General features: G+C 47.2%; 1 protein-coding gene across 3 annotated transcripts in view; it reads left to right on the plus strand.

The window, feature by feature from the left end:
- The window catches only part of NEDD4L (NEDD4 like E3 ubiquitin protein ligase), a 340490-nt gene that overhangs the window by 98582 nt on the left and 226004 nt on the right, over window positions 1-15904 (plus strand). For all 3 annotated transcript variants that reach the window (XM_041739415.1, XM_041739414.1, XM_041739418.1), the window contains one exon: window positions 12520-12593. In XM_041739415.1, coding sequence (XP_041595349.1) covers window positions 12520-12593 — 74 coding nt within the window. Of the gene's footprint in view, window positions 1-12519; window positions 12594-15904 lie in introns of those variants that run through there.

Here is a 15904-nt window from a genome sequence, read left to right on the forward strand (position 1 = left end):
AATGGATTCTTTGAAGACCTTTTATATGGAGTTTTACCAACTCTTCTGGTAAAAGGAGAATTTTTAATTAGTGGAAGAGAATGACTCTGTCCTTTGAGTTGGAACTCTTGCCAGCTCATTCATTTCATGGACACTATTCAGCGGCACCCTCTTTTCATGTCTGCATGATCGCTGAATTACTGTGGATTCTTGGCATTCGAGAATTGAACATTTCTCATTGAGAGCCATTCTAAAAGTCTGTCCTCACATGGAAGGATTTACATTCTTGCTGGGGTGTACATTTGAGTCATGTTAGGGATGCGGCCCATGGGACTGTGAATGTCACTCAGCATGTGGCTGATCCCTGCCACCTCCCACTGCTGACTCCTCAGCCTACTGCTAACCCTGCCTCCTCCCTCATCTCCTCCTCTCTAGGGACTCATTTTCTGGGTGAAATGACACCAAATGGTGAGATCTACAAAGGACCTGGAATGCCAGGGCTTGACTATTCAGAAGCCAGAAACCAAGACATCCTAGGCTGGCACTGAAAGAAAACTGGAAAGCTAGCACTTTCAAGGCATGGGTGAAAACTGTTGTGGGAGGGGGCAGGGAGGAGGTGAGATTCAGTGTGAGCTGTGGGGCGTTGGCATGAGGCTTGACGGGCGCTCCCCCCGCAACAGCCTGGAGTTTGTGGAGCAGGTGGTTGTGACTTCCTCCCTTGTGCGGTCTCCTGTGCGGTCTCCTCCTCCCCACAGGCCGTCGGTCATCTGGTTGGCCTCCCTCTAGGCAGCACTTGGGTTCCCGGCCTGTCAGCTTCTCGGCCTGTCAGCTTCTCACCCTCGGCTGGTTTCACTACCTTTTTCTACTTTCCCTTTCCCTCTGAGTAATCTCCAGGTGTCTTCTCTTAAAGGGGCCAAGAACAGGATGGTGGTGGGATTTCACCTCTCTTCTTGCCTTCCAAATGCATTTCCTGTGAATGCGGTGAAAGAAGGTGCAAGATGGAGCAACCCGCTTAAGATTCTGGCCTCATCCGCTGCACTCCCAGGTCTTGGTCATTCACTGGCTAAGGCCACCATCCCTGCTCTTTCTCTATTTGTATAGAGATTTTAAAAATGTCTGGATGCAGAGACTCTACTACACTGTATAGTAGGGGCTTTATCCAGCGTAAATTAATATCCAACAGGAATTAATTTTCAGGCTGGTCTTTGGAATTTCAGAGGAAGTCTTGACCATGGAACATGGGATTACACTAGCGTGTGTCTGTGTCCATGGCCCCCCCCCCCCCATTTCCAGGTAGCCTGATTCCACGGTAACTCTCCTGGAGCATGCCGAGTTACAGTTGGGCTAAGGGTAGGGGTCCCTTCCTCCCTCTTTCTCCTGCCTTCTTTCCTGTCTTCCCCCCCTTTCACCAGATGATGTTCAAACCCTGCTTGGTTCTCGCGTGGAGCTGGGGCCCTGAGAGCAGCACTGTCCAGCAGAGCCTCCCGTGATCGTGGCAGTGTTCCGTGTCCGGTGTGGGAGCCAGACACTAGGCCTGGGGCCTGTTGGGCACTTGAAACATGGCTCACGTTACCAAGAACTGACTTAATTACTTAATTGTAATCGACTTGACTCCAATAGCCCCGTGTAGCTGGCGGTCACCATTTGGTCAGCGCGACCGTAGAGTGGAGTTGAGAAGATGAGGCTTCACTACAGGGAAGAAAGACTGCAGTGATTTATTACTTAGATGCCAGCCTAGTGGTCATTGCGAAGCCAGGCTCGGGGGAGAGGGCTGGGCCTCCCACGTCTAGTGTCCTTTCCGTTTCCCTTTCCCTTTTCCTTTCCTTTCCTTTCCTCTTTATTTTTTTTAAGATTTATTTATTTATTTATTTATTTATTTATTTATTTATTTATTTATTTATTTATTCATGAGAGACACAGAGAGAGAGAGAGAGACACAGGCAGAGGGAGAAGCAGGCTCCATGCAGGGAGCCCAATGTGGGACTCGATCCTGGCACCCCAGGATCACGCCCTGAGCCAAAGGCAGACAGACGCTCAACCACTGAGCCACCCAGGTGTCCCTTTATTTTTATTTTTAAAGATTTTATTTATGTATTCATGAGAGACACACAGACACAGGCAGAGGGAGGAGGAGGCTCCTCATGAGGAGCCTGATGCAGGCCTCGATCCCTGGACCCGGGGATTGCGACCTGAGCCAAGGCAGAGGCTCAACTGCTGAGCCCTGCAGGTGCCCCTCAGGCCCCATTTCTGACCTCTGTCCGGAGCTCTGGTTTCTGCCTGCCTCTTGGACATCTCTGGCTGCACACTGCAAGGTAACCTCACGTCAAGAAATCCACATTCTCAGGGCTCCCGGGTGGCTCAGGTGGTTAAGTGTCTGCCTTCAGCTCAGGTCATGATCCCTGGGTCCTGGGATCGAGTGCTGCGGCGGGCTCCCTGCTTGGTGGGGGATCTGCTTCTCCCTCTGCCCCTGCTCATGCGAGCTCTCTCTCACTCTCTCTGTATCAAATGAATAAATAAAATCTTTTTAAAAAAAATCCCTGTTCTCTTACTTCCCATAGCCTCAGACTCCCTCTCCTTCATTTGCCACCCCCGGATAGCATCAGCCCCCGCTTTACCCCAACGGGGAACTTGAGCAGGTGCCGCCTTTGCCTGCCGAGGCAGTCTGTCGCCCAGCCTGCTGGGCCTCCCCCGCCCCAGGAGGAGCTTTGGAAGCGGTCCCATGTCCTCCGTCCCCAGGGCCACCGCACTCCTCCGCCGGAGTGAGCGGCGTAGCAGACCGTGTAATTCGTGTCCTGTCCTCCTGTCTCTGGACTCGACTCTCTCTGCCCCTGTTACCTGGTGAGCTCGTCCCTCGTGGGCTGGATCGATGTGCTGCTGGGCCCCGCGGACGAGGACGCCGGGCCTGGGCCCCTCTTCTTTCCAGTTGTCTCTCTGCACGTTGATTTGCTCTCCACCTCGAGGTACCCCCGTGCTGCTGCTGCAGTCTGAAGGATCGTTCCTCCCTTTTTCTCAGTCTGTAGGGCCTGGCCCCAGTACCTGCTTGCCTGAAGCTTGCCCCAGCTTTCTGGCCAGTTTCCTTCTCCCCTCCCCTTACATGTTCTTTCTGCTCTGAATTCCTGTAGGTACCACTCACTGCTGCTAAGTTCACCGTGGCGTCTTGTGATTGTGTATATGTTTCCTCCTGGTCCACAGAGAGTAAAGTCCTCTAGGCTTGAGCTCTTCTCAATTCCTCATTCCTGTACTGTTCTCAGAACAGAGTAAGCGCTTTGGGTTTCCTGACTACGTGGATGTGAGGGACCGCGGGGGATGAATGGGTTCTGGGTGGGCAGGTGCCGTGCGGGAGGGAATGGGTCCATGCGAAGAGCACAGGTAGTTCAGGGATGAGGCAGGTGGTGGTGAGCCTGCACTGCTGTGCGGAGGGGATTGAATTAGACCCATTGATCCGTGGGGGAAGACCCACTGGAATAAGGGAGAAGGGACATTGCAGAAAGGTAGGACTGATGAGGTGGGAGGTGAATTAGGATGAAGAGAAGCTGCTGCACATCAACATCAACCTCAGGGTGGGCACATAAGAGATGCTCAGTAGCTTTTGGAAGAAGGAGCAGTTGAGGTGATGCTGGTTGGTGTTGGATTATCCCCCTAGAAGTAGAACTTAAAATGAGGCTGTGGGATGAAGAAGAGGTGAATTTAGAGTTGTTTCAGAGGCAGATAGACGTTTCACAGCTATTCTCTTATGTTGTCATTCTTTCCAGAATTAAAAAAAATCACCCTGATGATCATATATCCTAAATTTTCTGGAGTTGTCTCAGGTTGAAATATTGACTGTACTTCTAGAGTGCAGGGTTCTTTTTTTAAAAAAAGATTATTTATTCATGAGAGACAGAGAGAGGCAGAGACACAGGCAGAGGGAGAAGCAGGCTCCATGCAGGGAGCCCAATGTGGGACTCGACCCCGGGACCCGAGGATCACGCCCTGGGCGGAAGGTGGTGCTAAACCGCTGAGCTGCCCGGGCTGCCCCAAATGGTGTCCTAGTATGTAGGAAAATCTTGACTTAACCAGGAGATGAATTAGATGCCAGTTATTGCAAGGGATTCTCCACATGCTCTGGTTCTCCGTGGCTGTGTTACAGAGGATTCCTGGGTTTGGCAGCATAAAGCCACAAAAATGGCTTCCCTGGGTGGTTCTGACACATGCCTCGCCTAGTTACTGGGGTAGGGCAGGCCGGGATCTACCGTGAGGTGGTAGTCAAGTTGTCAGTGAGGAGTGCCACCATCAGAAGGCTTGCCTGGGCCTGGAGGACCCACTTGAGGATGGTTTATTCATAAGGCTCTTAGCCAGGAGGCCTCAGTCCTCACTATAGGGATAGGTCCTCCATAGGGCCTCTTGGGTGTCCTCGTAACATAGCAGCAGCCAGCTTTTCCCATAGTGAGTGATCTGAGAGAGAGGAGGAAGCCACAGTACCTCTAATGACTGAATCTTCAGAGTTACATGCTGTCACTTTTTCTGTATTCTGTTTCTCAGAAGTTGCTATGTCCAACCTCTAGTGAGGGAGGAAGATTAAGCCCTGCCACTTGATGAGGGGAATTTCAAGAATTTTTGGACGTATTTTCAAACCACAAAACGTAGGGGTACCTGGGGGCCTCAGTCGGTTAAGTGTCTGGCCTGCTTTTGGCTCAGGTCATGATCTCTTGGGTTGTGAGATCGAGTGCCTTATCGGGCTCAGTGCTCACCAGGGAGTCTACTTGAAGATCCTCTCCCTCTGCCCCCACCCCTCAAATGAATAAATAAATTAAAAAGCCTCACAACATAATTTCTGTAAGTTAAGTTACCTTGAGCATTAAAATTATAATTTTGCTCTGGAGGGCCATCTTTTTCCCTCTCCCCATTTGTGAACTCCCTGCAGGCATAATGGCCATAATCTAGCTAGAGGTTGAGAAATGGAGGTTGTGCACAGGAGTTGAGAAATGGAGGTTGTGCACAGTCCTGTGTTTCTGCAGTTTTCTCCAGAACTCATATCGCTGGGGCTGGTGCTTGAGAACATTCTGTGTTGGGCTGACAGTGGCAAACAGTGACAGAGGATAGGCCTGGGAGTGGGGCTGTTGGGTGTCCTCAGGGTTTATCTGAGCTCGAGCTGGACACGTAGTTCAGTATTGGGCTCCTTTCCTGTGTCTTTGTTCTCCCCCCACATCGCAGGTGTTGTATTACAGGTGTAGTACAAGTGTGGATGTCTAACCTCCGCAACTGACCGTGAGCCCCTCCTGGGCAGAGAAGAAGGTGTGTGGTGGCCTGTTGTGTTCTTCTGGTCTGTTTGCATGGTGCATTGAACGTAAATGTCACTCAGCACTTTTTTTTTTTTTAAGATTTTATTTATTCATGAGACACACAGAGAGAGAGAGAGAGAGAGAGAGAGAGGGGCAGAGACATAGGCTGATGTGGGACTCAATCCCAGGACCCCGGGGTGATGACCTGGGCCAAAGACAGATGCTCAGCCTCTGAGCCACTCAGGTGTCCCTGCACATTTTTGGGGATGAACCATGAGAGGATCAGAGTGGAGAACTGTGAGAGAGTGAGAAGATAGGGGTGGCAGCAGCATGAAGCTGGGGACCCGACCCCTCAAGGGAGTGAAGAGAGGAAAGGCTTAGAGAGTCGGAATTGGGGTAGAAATACAGAGTAGGGAAAGGCAGAGCTGAAGAGGACAGGCCTAAGGGGCAGGTTGGGCATGACAGAGGGTGTGCGAGATTTAAAGAGATGGCTGGAACAGGATCTTGGCTCATGGCTGGAGCAAGAGGAGGCAGGAACCGGAAGATGAATGGCATCTGTGGAGCAGGCACAGTGTGGTTACTTTATGTTAGCTTATTTAATTTTTAAAGCAGTGACCTTAATGGACAGGTCTGTAACTTAGATATTTTAGGGTATAAAAATATTGATGGTCCTTTTAAGCCAGAGGGTGGTGGCTGCGAGCCTGCAGTTGTTACGGGTAATAGAACTGTAGGTACGGTGTAGGGTATGGGAGGCAAATGCACAAATTACTTCACTGACAAATGACTTATGACGTGCAAGTCCCCGACTTAGGTCTTCCTTGTCCGCAAGAAGGCTGGTGTATGTGATACCGGGGATACCACTGGGGATCCTGTGGAGGAAAAACACTACCTCCTAACCCAGATAGTGCCTTTCGGTTGGGGGAAGATCAGCTGCCATTGTGAAGGGTCAGGGATAAAATATAAATATAAAAAATATAAATTTTCCGTCTTAGGGCACCTGGGTGATGCAGTTGGTTAAGCGTCTGACTCTTGGTCATGATCTTGGGGTCCTAGGATCGAGCCCTGTGTCAGGCTTCATGCTCAGTGCAGAGACTGTTTGAGACTCTTTCTCCCTGTCCTCCTGCCCCGTTGGACCCTTGCCCTTGCTCGCTTGCTCTCTCCCTCAAATTAATAAATACAATTTTTAAAAAAGTTATCTTCTCAAGGTTGATTGCAGGGAGAGAATGTAAATTCTAGTCTCTTACTTTGAGTTGGAACTTGAGATTTAATTTATCAGAGGAGTAATTTTGATAGATGATGTATTTAGTAAGCTTTGTAAGTAGGCATGGGAATTAGGTGACCACTTATACACAGTTTATGTGAGCAGGTGTCTGAGTTGGAAACCGCTGCCTTACAAATGAGCCTTCGGAATACCCTCTGTTCATAAGTTGGAACTTGCGCGGTGCTGTTCGTCTGTGGCTCAGGCACTTTATCTTGGTTTAGGCCTTCAGGGAGAATTAGAAAATGAAGTGGGAAAGAAAAACACATGTCAGTGCATAGAATCATCCCTGTTGGGCAATGACCATGCAAAAACAGTAGAGGAACAGTAGCCGGAAGAGACCCTGAGAGTCATAAGAGGACCTGCAGTTGTTCGGCCTCACCTCTTCTCCGCCTGTGCTTTCTCTGCTGCACACAGTCCAGCTCTAAATAATATCATTGTTGTCATAAGCCACTTTAGTTAAATATTGAATTCTACTGGAGTCATAACTAGGGCCCGAGATGTCATGTGTAGATTTTATGAAAGTAATAAAACGCCTCAGAAAGTACAGTTGCTCGACTTGTCGCCCATTGCATCTGATAAAGTAGTCACACACCTGATCATGTGTTTCTTTGCAGGGTGATGATGGCTGCTTATCTGTATGCACACTTACTATTGAGAGGAAACAAAGATAAGATGTTTTGGCTGTAGGTCTGAAACCCATGTGTAAAAACAGTTTTTACAGAGCAGCATTCTCTTTCCTGCTCCCTTGCCTCATAAGTTCAGAGGGAGGTAAAATTTCCTGTCACAGCTGCTTGTAAATAATAAGTGCTCAATAAAGGCTCTTGTAACTAGTAAGTGCTCAATAAAGGCTCTTTCCTTCTTTCACCTCCTAGCTGTTACCTGTGTGTTACCAAAGAGTGTCCTTATCACGTCTCCCAGAGAGACCACTGGATGCCTTTGTGAGTTGGCTGAAATACAACTTGTAGCTTTTTATTATGACAAAAGGTTTATTTGTTTTAGAAGTACAGAAGCCTAGAGACGCCTGGGTGGCTCAGCGGTTGAGCGTCTGCCTTCGTGATCCTGGAGACCTGGGATCGAGTCCCACATTGCACTCCCTGCATGGAGCCTGCTTCTCCCTCTGCCTGTGTCTCTGCCTCTCTCTCTCTCATGAATAAATAAATCTTAAAAAAAAAAAAAAAGAAATATGGAAGCCTAGATTCCTAAGCCTGTGATTTAAAATTCTTTTCCTTTTGTATTATTTGAAGTTTCTATAAAAGCTTAATTCCCAAAGAAAAATATTTAATATTCCAAAAAGAAAAAAAATGTAGATAATCAGAAAGTTATCCATTATCCGGAGGTAATCACTGTTACTCTAATCCTTTATATGTCTTTTTCTGTGCATATACATAATCGATATTTATTGCAAATTGAGATTATATTGCATACGAGCAAAGGTCGCCTGCTAAAGCAGCCTTCAGTACTCAGTGGCAAGAAATAGTACAAGTCTGTTTGGAGCTCACTGTCCTGACAAGGTCAGTCAGGTGATGGTGGAGGGGGCAAGGTGAGGTGGAGATGCATGATGATGAGTGGGAGAGCCAGAAAAAGCTTACATTGTTTCTGTGCACCTGCCACCGGCTAGAATGTAGTCACATGACCACCCAGCTGCAAGGCATGCTGGGAAATGTAGTCCAGGTGGAAAGGGGCTACAGCTGTAGATTGCCTTGCTTATTTCTAACTCAACTGTATAACCCATTTTTGCAACTTTTTTTATAAACCAGGTTGTTTATTTCGAACATGATGTCTTCTCCATCTCAATCCTATGGGAAGCTATCAACCCCCTGCTTAAAACATTCCAGAGATGGTTGGGACAGTGCCCCCTTTCTGCAGAGGCTGACCGCTTGGGTCTCGGGCCCCACCGTACCACTCTGCTCTCACCTCTCCCTGCAATGCAGACCTGCTCTCCAAAGCCTCGGGACGTGGTGTCACCCCTGCATGAAAATCCCCACCCCCAGCATCACCCTTTGTCTCCTTGGGGTCCAGCTCAGATGTCCGCTCTCCAAAGGGGCCTTTCCTGATCATGGGTCTTAAATATCTTCCCCCTCTCCCTCTACTTAGTTGCTTCTATTGAGGTTAGTTGCTTTTATTCATCTTGCTGTCACAGCACTTGCCACCATCAGAAATTCCTGTTTGCAATATCTATTTATGTTTTGTCTGCCTTTTTAGATTGTTAGTTCCTTGAGGCAGGAACTCTGTCTTGTTCATATCTGTGCCCCCAGATAATGTGTCTGGCACATGGTGGGTACTTAGCAAACACTTGTGGATTGAATGAAGGTCATTACAGAATCTCACACTTTTTTTATTAAAGGTTTTATTTATTTATTTGAGAGATAGTGCACGAGCATAAGCAGGGAGAGGGGCAGAGGGAGAAGCAGACCCTCCCCCCCCACTAAGTGGGAAGCCTGACACGGGGCTCCACCCCAGGGTCCTGGGATCATGACCTGAGCCAAAGGCAGATGCTTAACCTACTGAGCCACCCAGGTGCCCCAGAATCTCACACATTTTTAATGACAGCTCATCGCACAGAATTGCTGTGAACATTGAAACATCTACTTTAGAGGGACTTTTTTTTTTTTTTTTTTTTTTGATTAAAAAATGCCTGGTTCGGGATCCCTGGGTGGCGCAGCGGTTTGGCGCCTGCCTTTGGCCCAGGGCGCGATCCTGGAGACCCAGGATTGAATCCCATATCCGGCTCCCGGTGCATGGAGCCTGCTTCTCCCTCTGCCTATGACTCTGCCTCTCTCTCTCTCTCTCTCTGTGACTATCATAAATAAATAAAAAAATTTTAAAAATAAAAAAAAATGCCTGGTGACTGTCCTTTTAGCTGTTCTTTGGTTTGCTTTGTGCACATACCTGTGCTTATTTTCCTTCTTTTTTTTTTCTGTGCTTATTTTCTAAGGTTTGATTCCCAAATGAGACTCTGTTGAGTGAAAGTATGTGTGTACAAAATTTTAAAATATATGTTATGTATTACCCTTTGCCCTCCAGAGCCCCGATTTGTGACCCCATGTAGTTGAGAGGCCCTTGTATACAATGAACTTTCGATAATACCAGAAGGTGGGGGGCGGGGCAGGGTGGGGATAGGTGTTTTGTTGGTCTGTATTGCTGTGTCTCTAGATCTTAGAACAGGTGCTCATGTTTACCAAATGAATAAATGGATTTCTGTTAAAAAAAATTCTACTTACTCCTTCAGTGATGTTTATTTTATTCATTTATTCATATAAATGTTATCTGACTTTAAAATGTATGCTTTTGAAGAGTAGGTCTGCCCAGTGTAAGAACATTCACCCGCTGTTAATATATACCTAAGGGAACCAACTGGGTGTGAGCTGGGCTTCTCTTATTCTTTAGAATCCAGACAGGATACAGTTGAGCCCACTATGAAGTTGGTGGAAAGTCCGGGACACTGCCTAGGAGTTTTGAGAATCCCAAGGGTTATGAGACAAAGAGACTGTTTCTTACCAGAATTCTTGTGTTTGCTCTATGACTGACTGTACATTGGTCGCCACCCTAGACAGAGTCCCTGGTTTATCTTCCCTAACTCGATGACAAGTGCAAGCCTGGGGTGGAAAGATTGCTGCCCTGCCCGTGTTGGTTATGGAGGGAGTCACTGCCTGACAGACCAGATCCACCGTCTCCTTCAGCCAGCACCCAGGACTGGCCTGGAGACTTAGCACTTCCTTTAGCACTATCCGCCATCCGACTTCTCCCCTCTGTAACAGTGGTGTTTGGGCGAGAATTGCTGGTTGGACATCTTTGTCATGGGGGTGGGGAGCTGATGGAGAGCTGGGATGGGGAAGGCAAGGAGGCAGAAAAGAATGCTCCCTACCAGCTGTTCCCTGTCCTCATTTCTTCTGAATTGTTCCTCATTCCCGCTCCGGTAGTCTTAACCTCTTAGTGTGGCAGACACAGATTTTGTTTTCACCCACGATCCTCAGTTTTATGTGCTAGTGGGCCTTGGACTCTTCCCAGGTGTACTGGAAACTCTACAAAGGTGCTGCCAAATTTTATCCACATGTAAAAAAATGCATCTACTGTGGCATTCCTTGGGTTGAGGTCATCAGAGAAGGTCATCAGAGAAGTCTGATGATGGGTACTGGGGTGCAGTGTGCTGGCAGAGACAAAAGAGCCATAAGCCCGATAACCGCTTTGCTAGCAGAATCCTGGATGCCTGGCAGTTGGGGTGTGTAAGGGAGAAATGTCAGAGCAGTCAGTGCCTTCTTAAAGGGACCAAGGGAAGGGCACCTAACCCGGAAGCTTTGGTAACCGCACTGCTTGCCGTAGCAGAGTCACGTTTTAGTTACCCCTTGCTTGCCTGAACCCTTTCACGAAGCCTCCCAAGCACAGTAAATCCAAACGTGAATGCAGACAGACCTCATTTGGAAAGGGATCCTAAGCACATACAAGTTGCGAAACCTTTTTTTAACCTCTTTGTCTCTGCTGTGTGTGTATGTGGTTGGCCCCACGTCAGGGGATGGTTGGATAGAAGAGTCCTGGAAAGTGACGTCTCCAGCTCAGTTCCGGTTGCTCGCAGGCCTGCTCATTGTGTGAGCTAATTGGCCAGAGCTTGGTGGCCTCCTCTCTTCATGTCTTGACATAGTTCTACGGAATCATCCTGCCTCTTTTGACATAGTCTACAGAATCACTTGGGTTTTCTTTCCTTCAGCCAGGTCTTGACCAAACACTTGGATAGTTGGCTTTCACCGTCCTCTTCTCTTGCCTCCTCGGTGCTTGCATGCCCAAGAGCTTCACCTCTAGCCATTTCCCCTCCTCACCCTTCCTGAATATGTTCTTCTGCATCTGTAACCACCAACTACCACTCTACACTGGTCACCTCCCCGTGACCCACACCAGGTGTCTCTCCCATTTACCTAGTCTTTTTTCACCCACCACCTGGTGGTTTCATAGACACCTGGAATTCATCTTATTCCTGCCTTTCAGTCCACGTTAACACTTAGTGACCCAGACCAGAAACTTGAGACCAAATCAGCTCCTCTAGCCTGAATGTCTTAGCTCTTAGCTACTGCTCTAACCTGTGCTTTTTGGTGCGAGCCCATCATGGGGTCTTGTGCTGTACGTGTTCCTGTCCCTTGTAGAAGACTCTGAGTGTATTTGTATCTATATTTTAAGATGTTGCTCAATGCCCAGTGCAATGGGAGCTGCTTAGAGAATGTTGGAGTGTATAAAATAAGCAGGTAGATAAATGAATGAGTGATTTCTGAGATGGTTTGGGATGATTTCCATTTATGACGATGCTTTTTTTTTTTTTCCACTGCAACTGAGGAATTACTTTTGCTTGTTTAATACTAACATTATGAAACTGTAATTTTGAGAAAATGATATACCACATGAAGTACCTCTCTGTCTCAGGCTATGGGCACAAATATATACATTTCCGTAGAGGAATTATTTCTTAAAGTTAAAAATAGAAGAATTATTTATTAAATACATTTTTCATTAAAATTAAAGATCCAGATGGTTTCAGACATACACTGTGTTCTTGGTACAACTGGGAAATCTTTTACTGGCCCATATAATGGATCTGCATGATGTAGTTTGAATTAAACTTGTGCTTAAATTAACCTGGATGGTCTAAATTTTTTAAAAAGATTTATTTATTTTTTATTAGGGTGTGTGGTGGGGAGGGCCAGAGAGACAAACAGACTCCTCGCTGAGCACAGAGCTGGACTTGGGGCTCGATCCCAGGACCCTGAGATCATGACGTGAGCTGAAACAAGAGTCGGACGCTAAACCGACTGAGCCACCCTGGCGCCCCAGGGTGTTTTAAATTTCTAGGGCTGTAGGATTTTAGAGCTGGAATGTTGCCTTTTGAACTTCAGTGTAGGGAAGAACTGCTGTGCTGAGTTGATGGGCTCTGTGTCCCCAGTACTGGTCTGAACCAGAAATCATTTGCATATTGGGTAAGATGATGACCCATTGAAGGTCCATTTCTTAAACTTTTTTTTTTTCCTCTTCCAACAGGGAGAGTCACGTATTCTCAGAGTGAAGGTTGTTTCTGGAATTGATCTCGCCAAAAAGGACATCTTTGGGGCCAGGTATGTTTGCTTAGTTTTTGTTTTTGTTTTGTTTTGTCAGTGTCTGATGAGCAAGCAAGCACTTTCCAAACTCAGACATGCATCAGAGTCACCTAGAGGCCTTCTTAAAACTAAGATCGCTGGGCCGCACCTACGGAGTTTCTAGTAGGTGGTGCTAAGGCAGCTGGTCCAGGGACTGCGTTTTGTGCAAGGGTCTTGCCTTCCATCTGGGTTGATTTCACAGCGAGCCTGGATTCTGATGCTTCTGTTTTTCACCATAGAAAAATACAGTTTGGGTAATGTGTGTTCCTTTTAATACTTTCCTTTAAAAAAATCCCTAATTTAGGGGGATGTGTGTGAAAGCATTATTTTGTTCCTACCAGAACTGGGTATTCCCTGGCGTGTATAATCTGAATTGAGAGATTTGGTGATGTGAGTGAATTTAGGGATTCCTATGCCTTTTCTGGAAGCACCAGCAGGCTGGGATTTCTGGGTCTTTACCTCTTTTTGAGTACTGTGCCTGATATTCCTGTATCTCGAAATCAGCTCTTTTGTTCCTGTTGGCCCTGTGGTGTGTTGGAGTAAGTTATTGGACTAGTAACACATGAGGTTAGAGCCACTTATAACTGGGATTTGGATCAGATTTGGGGGAACAAAGACATTAGACGTGGAGGAGACAGTGAAGGCGTTCCAGTCCAACTCGCCTATTCTATGGTTGACAAAAGTTTATCCAGGAAGGTTACTGCTTCCCCGGGCCACACATGCCAGTACCACTGGAACAAGCCCCCAGCTCCCCTGCCCTGTTCACGTTGGGTCCACTGTAAGGCTGAGAGAACATTCATTTCGTCCCATCATCCCCCCACTGTTCCCCACAGTCACCCTCTGGCGTCAGGGCCTCTGTGTGATGCTGGACACTTTGTAACGGGCCCTCATTCTGTCCAGCTAACCTCCCCTTCCTGTTCGCCCAGCAGGAGCCCCTTTCTGTCATGGGTAGGCAGACCTTTTGGTTTTCTGTCCTGTTTTCATGGACATTTTTAGTTTTTCCCATCCCGGTAAGATACTACAATAGCATCTAGAGAAATTATTAAAAATACATAAATAAAGTTGATGCAAGGTGATATCCGTGAGATCTTCTTAAAAACTCCCCATACTTGGGGCACCTGGGTGGTGCAGTCAGTTAAGCATCTGACTCTTGGTTTCAGCTCAGGTGGTGAGCTCAGGGTCATGAGATCGAGCCCTGCATCGGGCTCCACGCTCAGCACAGAATCTGCTTGGGACTCTCTCCCTCTCCTTCTGCCCTCTCCCCACTCCAGTAAATAAGTCTTAAAAAAATATTCCCCATACTTCTGCGTGCCTCGGATGACTGATGGTGAGGGTTTAGCTCTCTGAGCTGTCACGGGAACCGTGCACGTGTGCACCGCTGTGAGTTGCTGGTGGTGTGGGAGGGAAGCACATCTCACCTGCTGGTTCCTTCTTAGCACTCATGCCCATGTGATTGCCCTAATACTTCATTTGTCTGTCTCCTACTAGAGTACAAATTGACAGGGAAGTGGAGACCTCTCATTTCTCTTGCTTGCCACGCAGCGCACCATGAACAAGATGGGCAGATTGTTTTTTAATTGAAACATCTGCATGCTGACCAGTAAATTGTGCTCTTATGTCCAGAATGCCATTGCTCTCACTCTTTTCCATGAATTTTATAGTTTTGAAGGAAGAGGTTGGATTGGGAAGATTTCAGTGGCTTTTATTTTGGTTGTTTCTGTTTTAGCAAAGCCCTTCATAAAAAAAATGAAATGGATTCAGATTGTATTTCTCAGCCTGTTAAGATCTCAGGTTAAGGAGCACCTGGGTGGCTCAGTGGTTGAGTGTTTGCCTTTGGCTCAGGGTGTGATCCCAGGGGCCTGGGATTGAGTCCCACGTTGGGCTCCCTGCATGGAGCCTGCTTCTCCCTCTGCCTGTGTCTCTGCCTCTCTCTCTCTGGGTCTCTCCTGAATAAATAAATAAAATCTTTAAAAAGAAATCTGAGATTAAAATTGGTATTGGGATTAGGCTTCAAATCTTAGAAGAGCCAGACAAATCTGAGCCTTGAGTTTTTACATCTTACATGAAAAGAGGCAGCATCATTTCTTAGCAGCAGGGTGTAAGAGGAATTACAGAGACTATCTCAAGATGATCATTGGAAAGATAGTGTGTGACTTAATGGACCAAATGCTGGAAGGTGAGCCATAAATTCTGGATCCTACTTCTGCCTTTCAGTTTTTTTTAAAAAAATTTATTTATTTGAGAGAGAGAGGGAGTGAGAGCAAGCGGCACAAGCAGGGGGAGGGACAGAGGAGAAGCAGACGCCCCGCTGAGTAAGGGAGCCCATATGGAGCTTGATCCCAGCAGTGATTCACCCTTAAGGGGCTTGTACCTGAAATGCCCTTCTTTTCTGCATTTCTCTGTCCCAGTCTTGCACCCAGAGAGAATACAAGATCATTTTCCAGCTTCTTTCCAGCAAAATGTAACTTCATTAAAAGAGCCTTTGTTTAGAGATTTGGTAATTGAGCTGCTGGTCTTGAATGTCTGAGCATTTGGTCCATGTGGAGAATGGTACTCGTAGAGAAAGATGTTTTCTTCTGGCCACACCTCCAGGTCAAAGAAGGACAGCTGCATAATCTGTCATCCAAACAGGGACACTTTTGTCTGGAATAGATGCTAAGTCAAATGGGAGGTCAGAACATAGGATGTATGTGGAGACGGGTCACCCCAGGTAAAAGACCTCCAATCTCGATGACCCATACTATGAGAAAAAAAAGCTATGTGATTTTTTTTTCTCTAAAGCTTAGGAAAAGAAAATCTAACTCGAAAGAAAAAAAGCACACCACCTGTAAAATGCCAATGTGACGTCAAAAAAGAAGTAAAACTATATTGGAAACATGGCATACGTGGAGTACCTGCTTCCATCTTGGAAATGGGTCAGTTGTCTTCATGAGGGAGAGTGTGGTGTTGGGGGAATCCAGGAGAGCCCCCCCCCACTCCAGCTCCCACCCCAGTCCAGATCAATCAGATTTTATTGCTCTTTCTAATGGTAGGTTCAAGCTCTTCCCAAATGATAAACGTTGAGCCACTGGGTAGACCGTTGGACTACATGACTGTTCGGGTCTCTCTAAAACCTGAAATTCAATGGCTGAACACTTTTTAAAAGCAGATTTAAGGCAGCCCAGGTGGCTCAGTGGTTTAGCACCACCTTCAGCCCAGGGTGTGATCTGGAGACCCAGGATCAAGTCCCACGTTGGGCTCCCTGCATGGAGCCTGCTTCTCCTTCTGCCTGTGTCTCTGCCTCTCTTTCT

Source organism: Vulpes lagopus, chromosome 24 (assembly GCF_018345385.1).
Source record: "Vulpes lagopus strain Blue_001 chromosome 24, ASM1834538v1, whole genome shotgun sequence".
NCBI lineage: Eukaryota > Metazoa > Chordata > Mammalia > Carnivora > Canidae > Vulpes > Vulpes lagopus.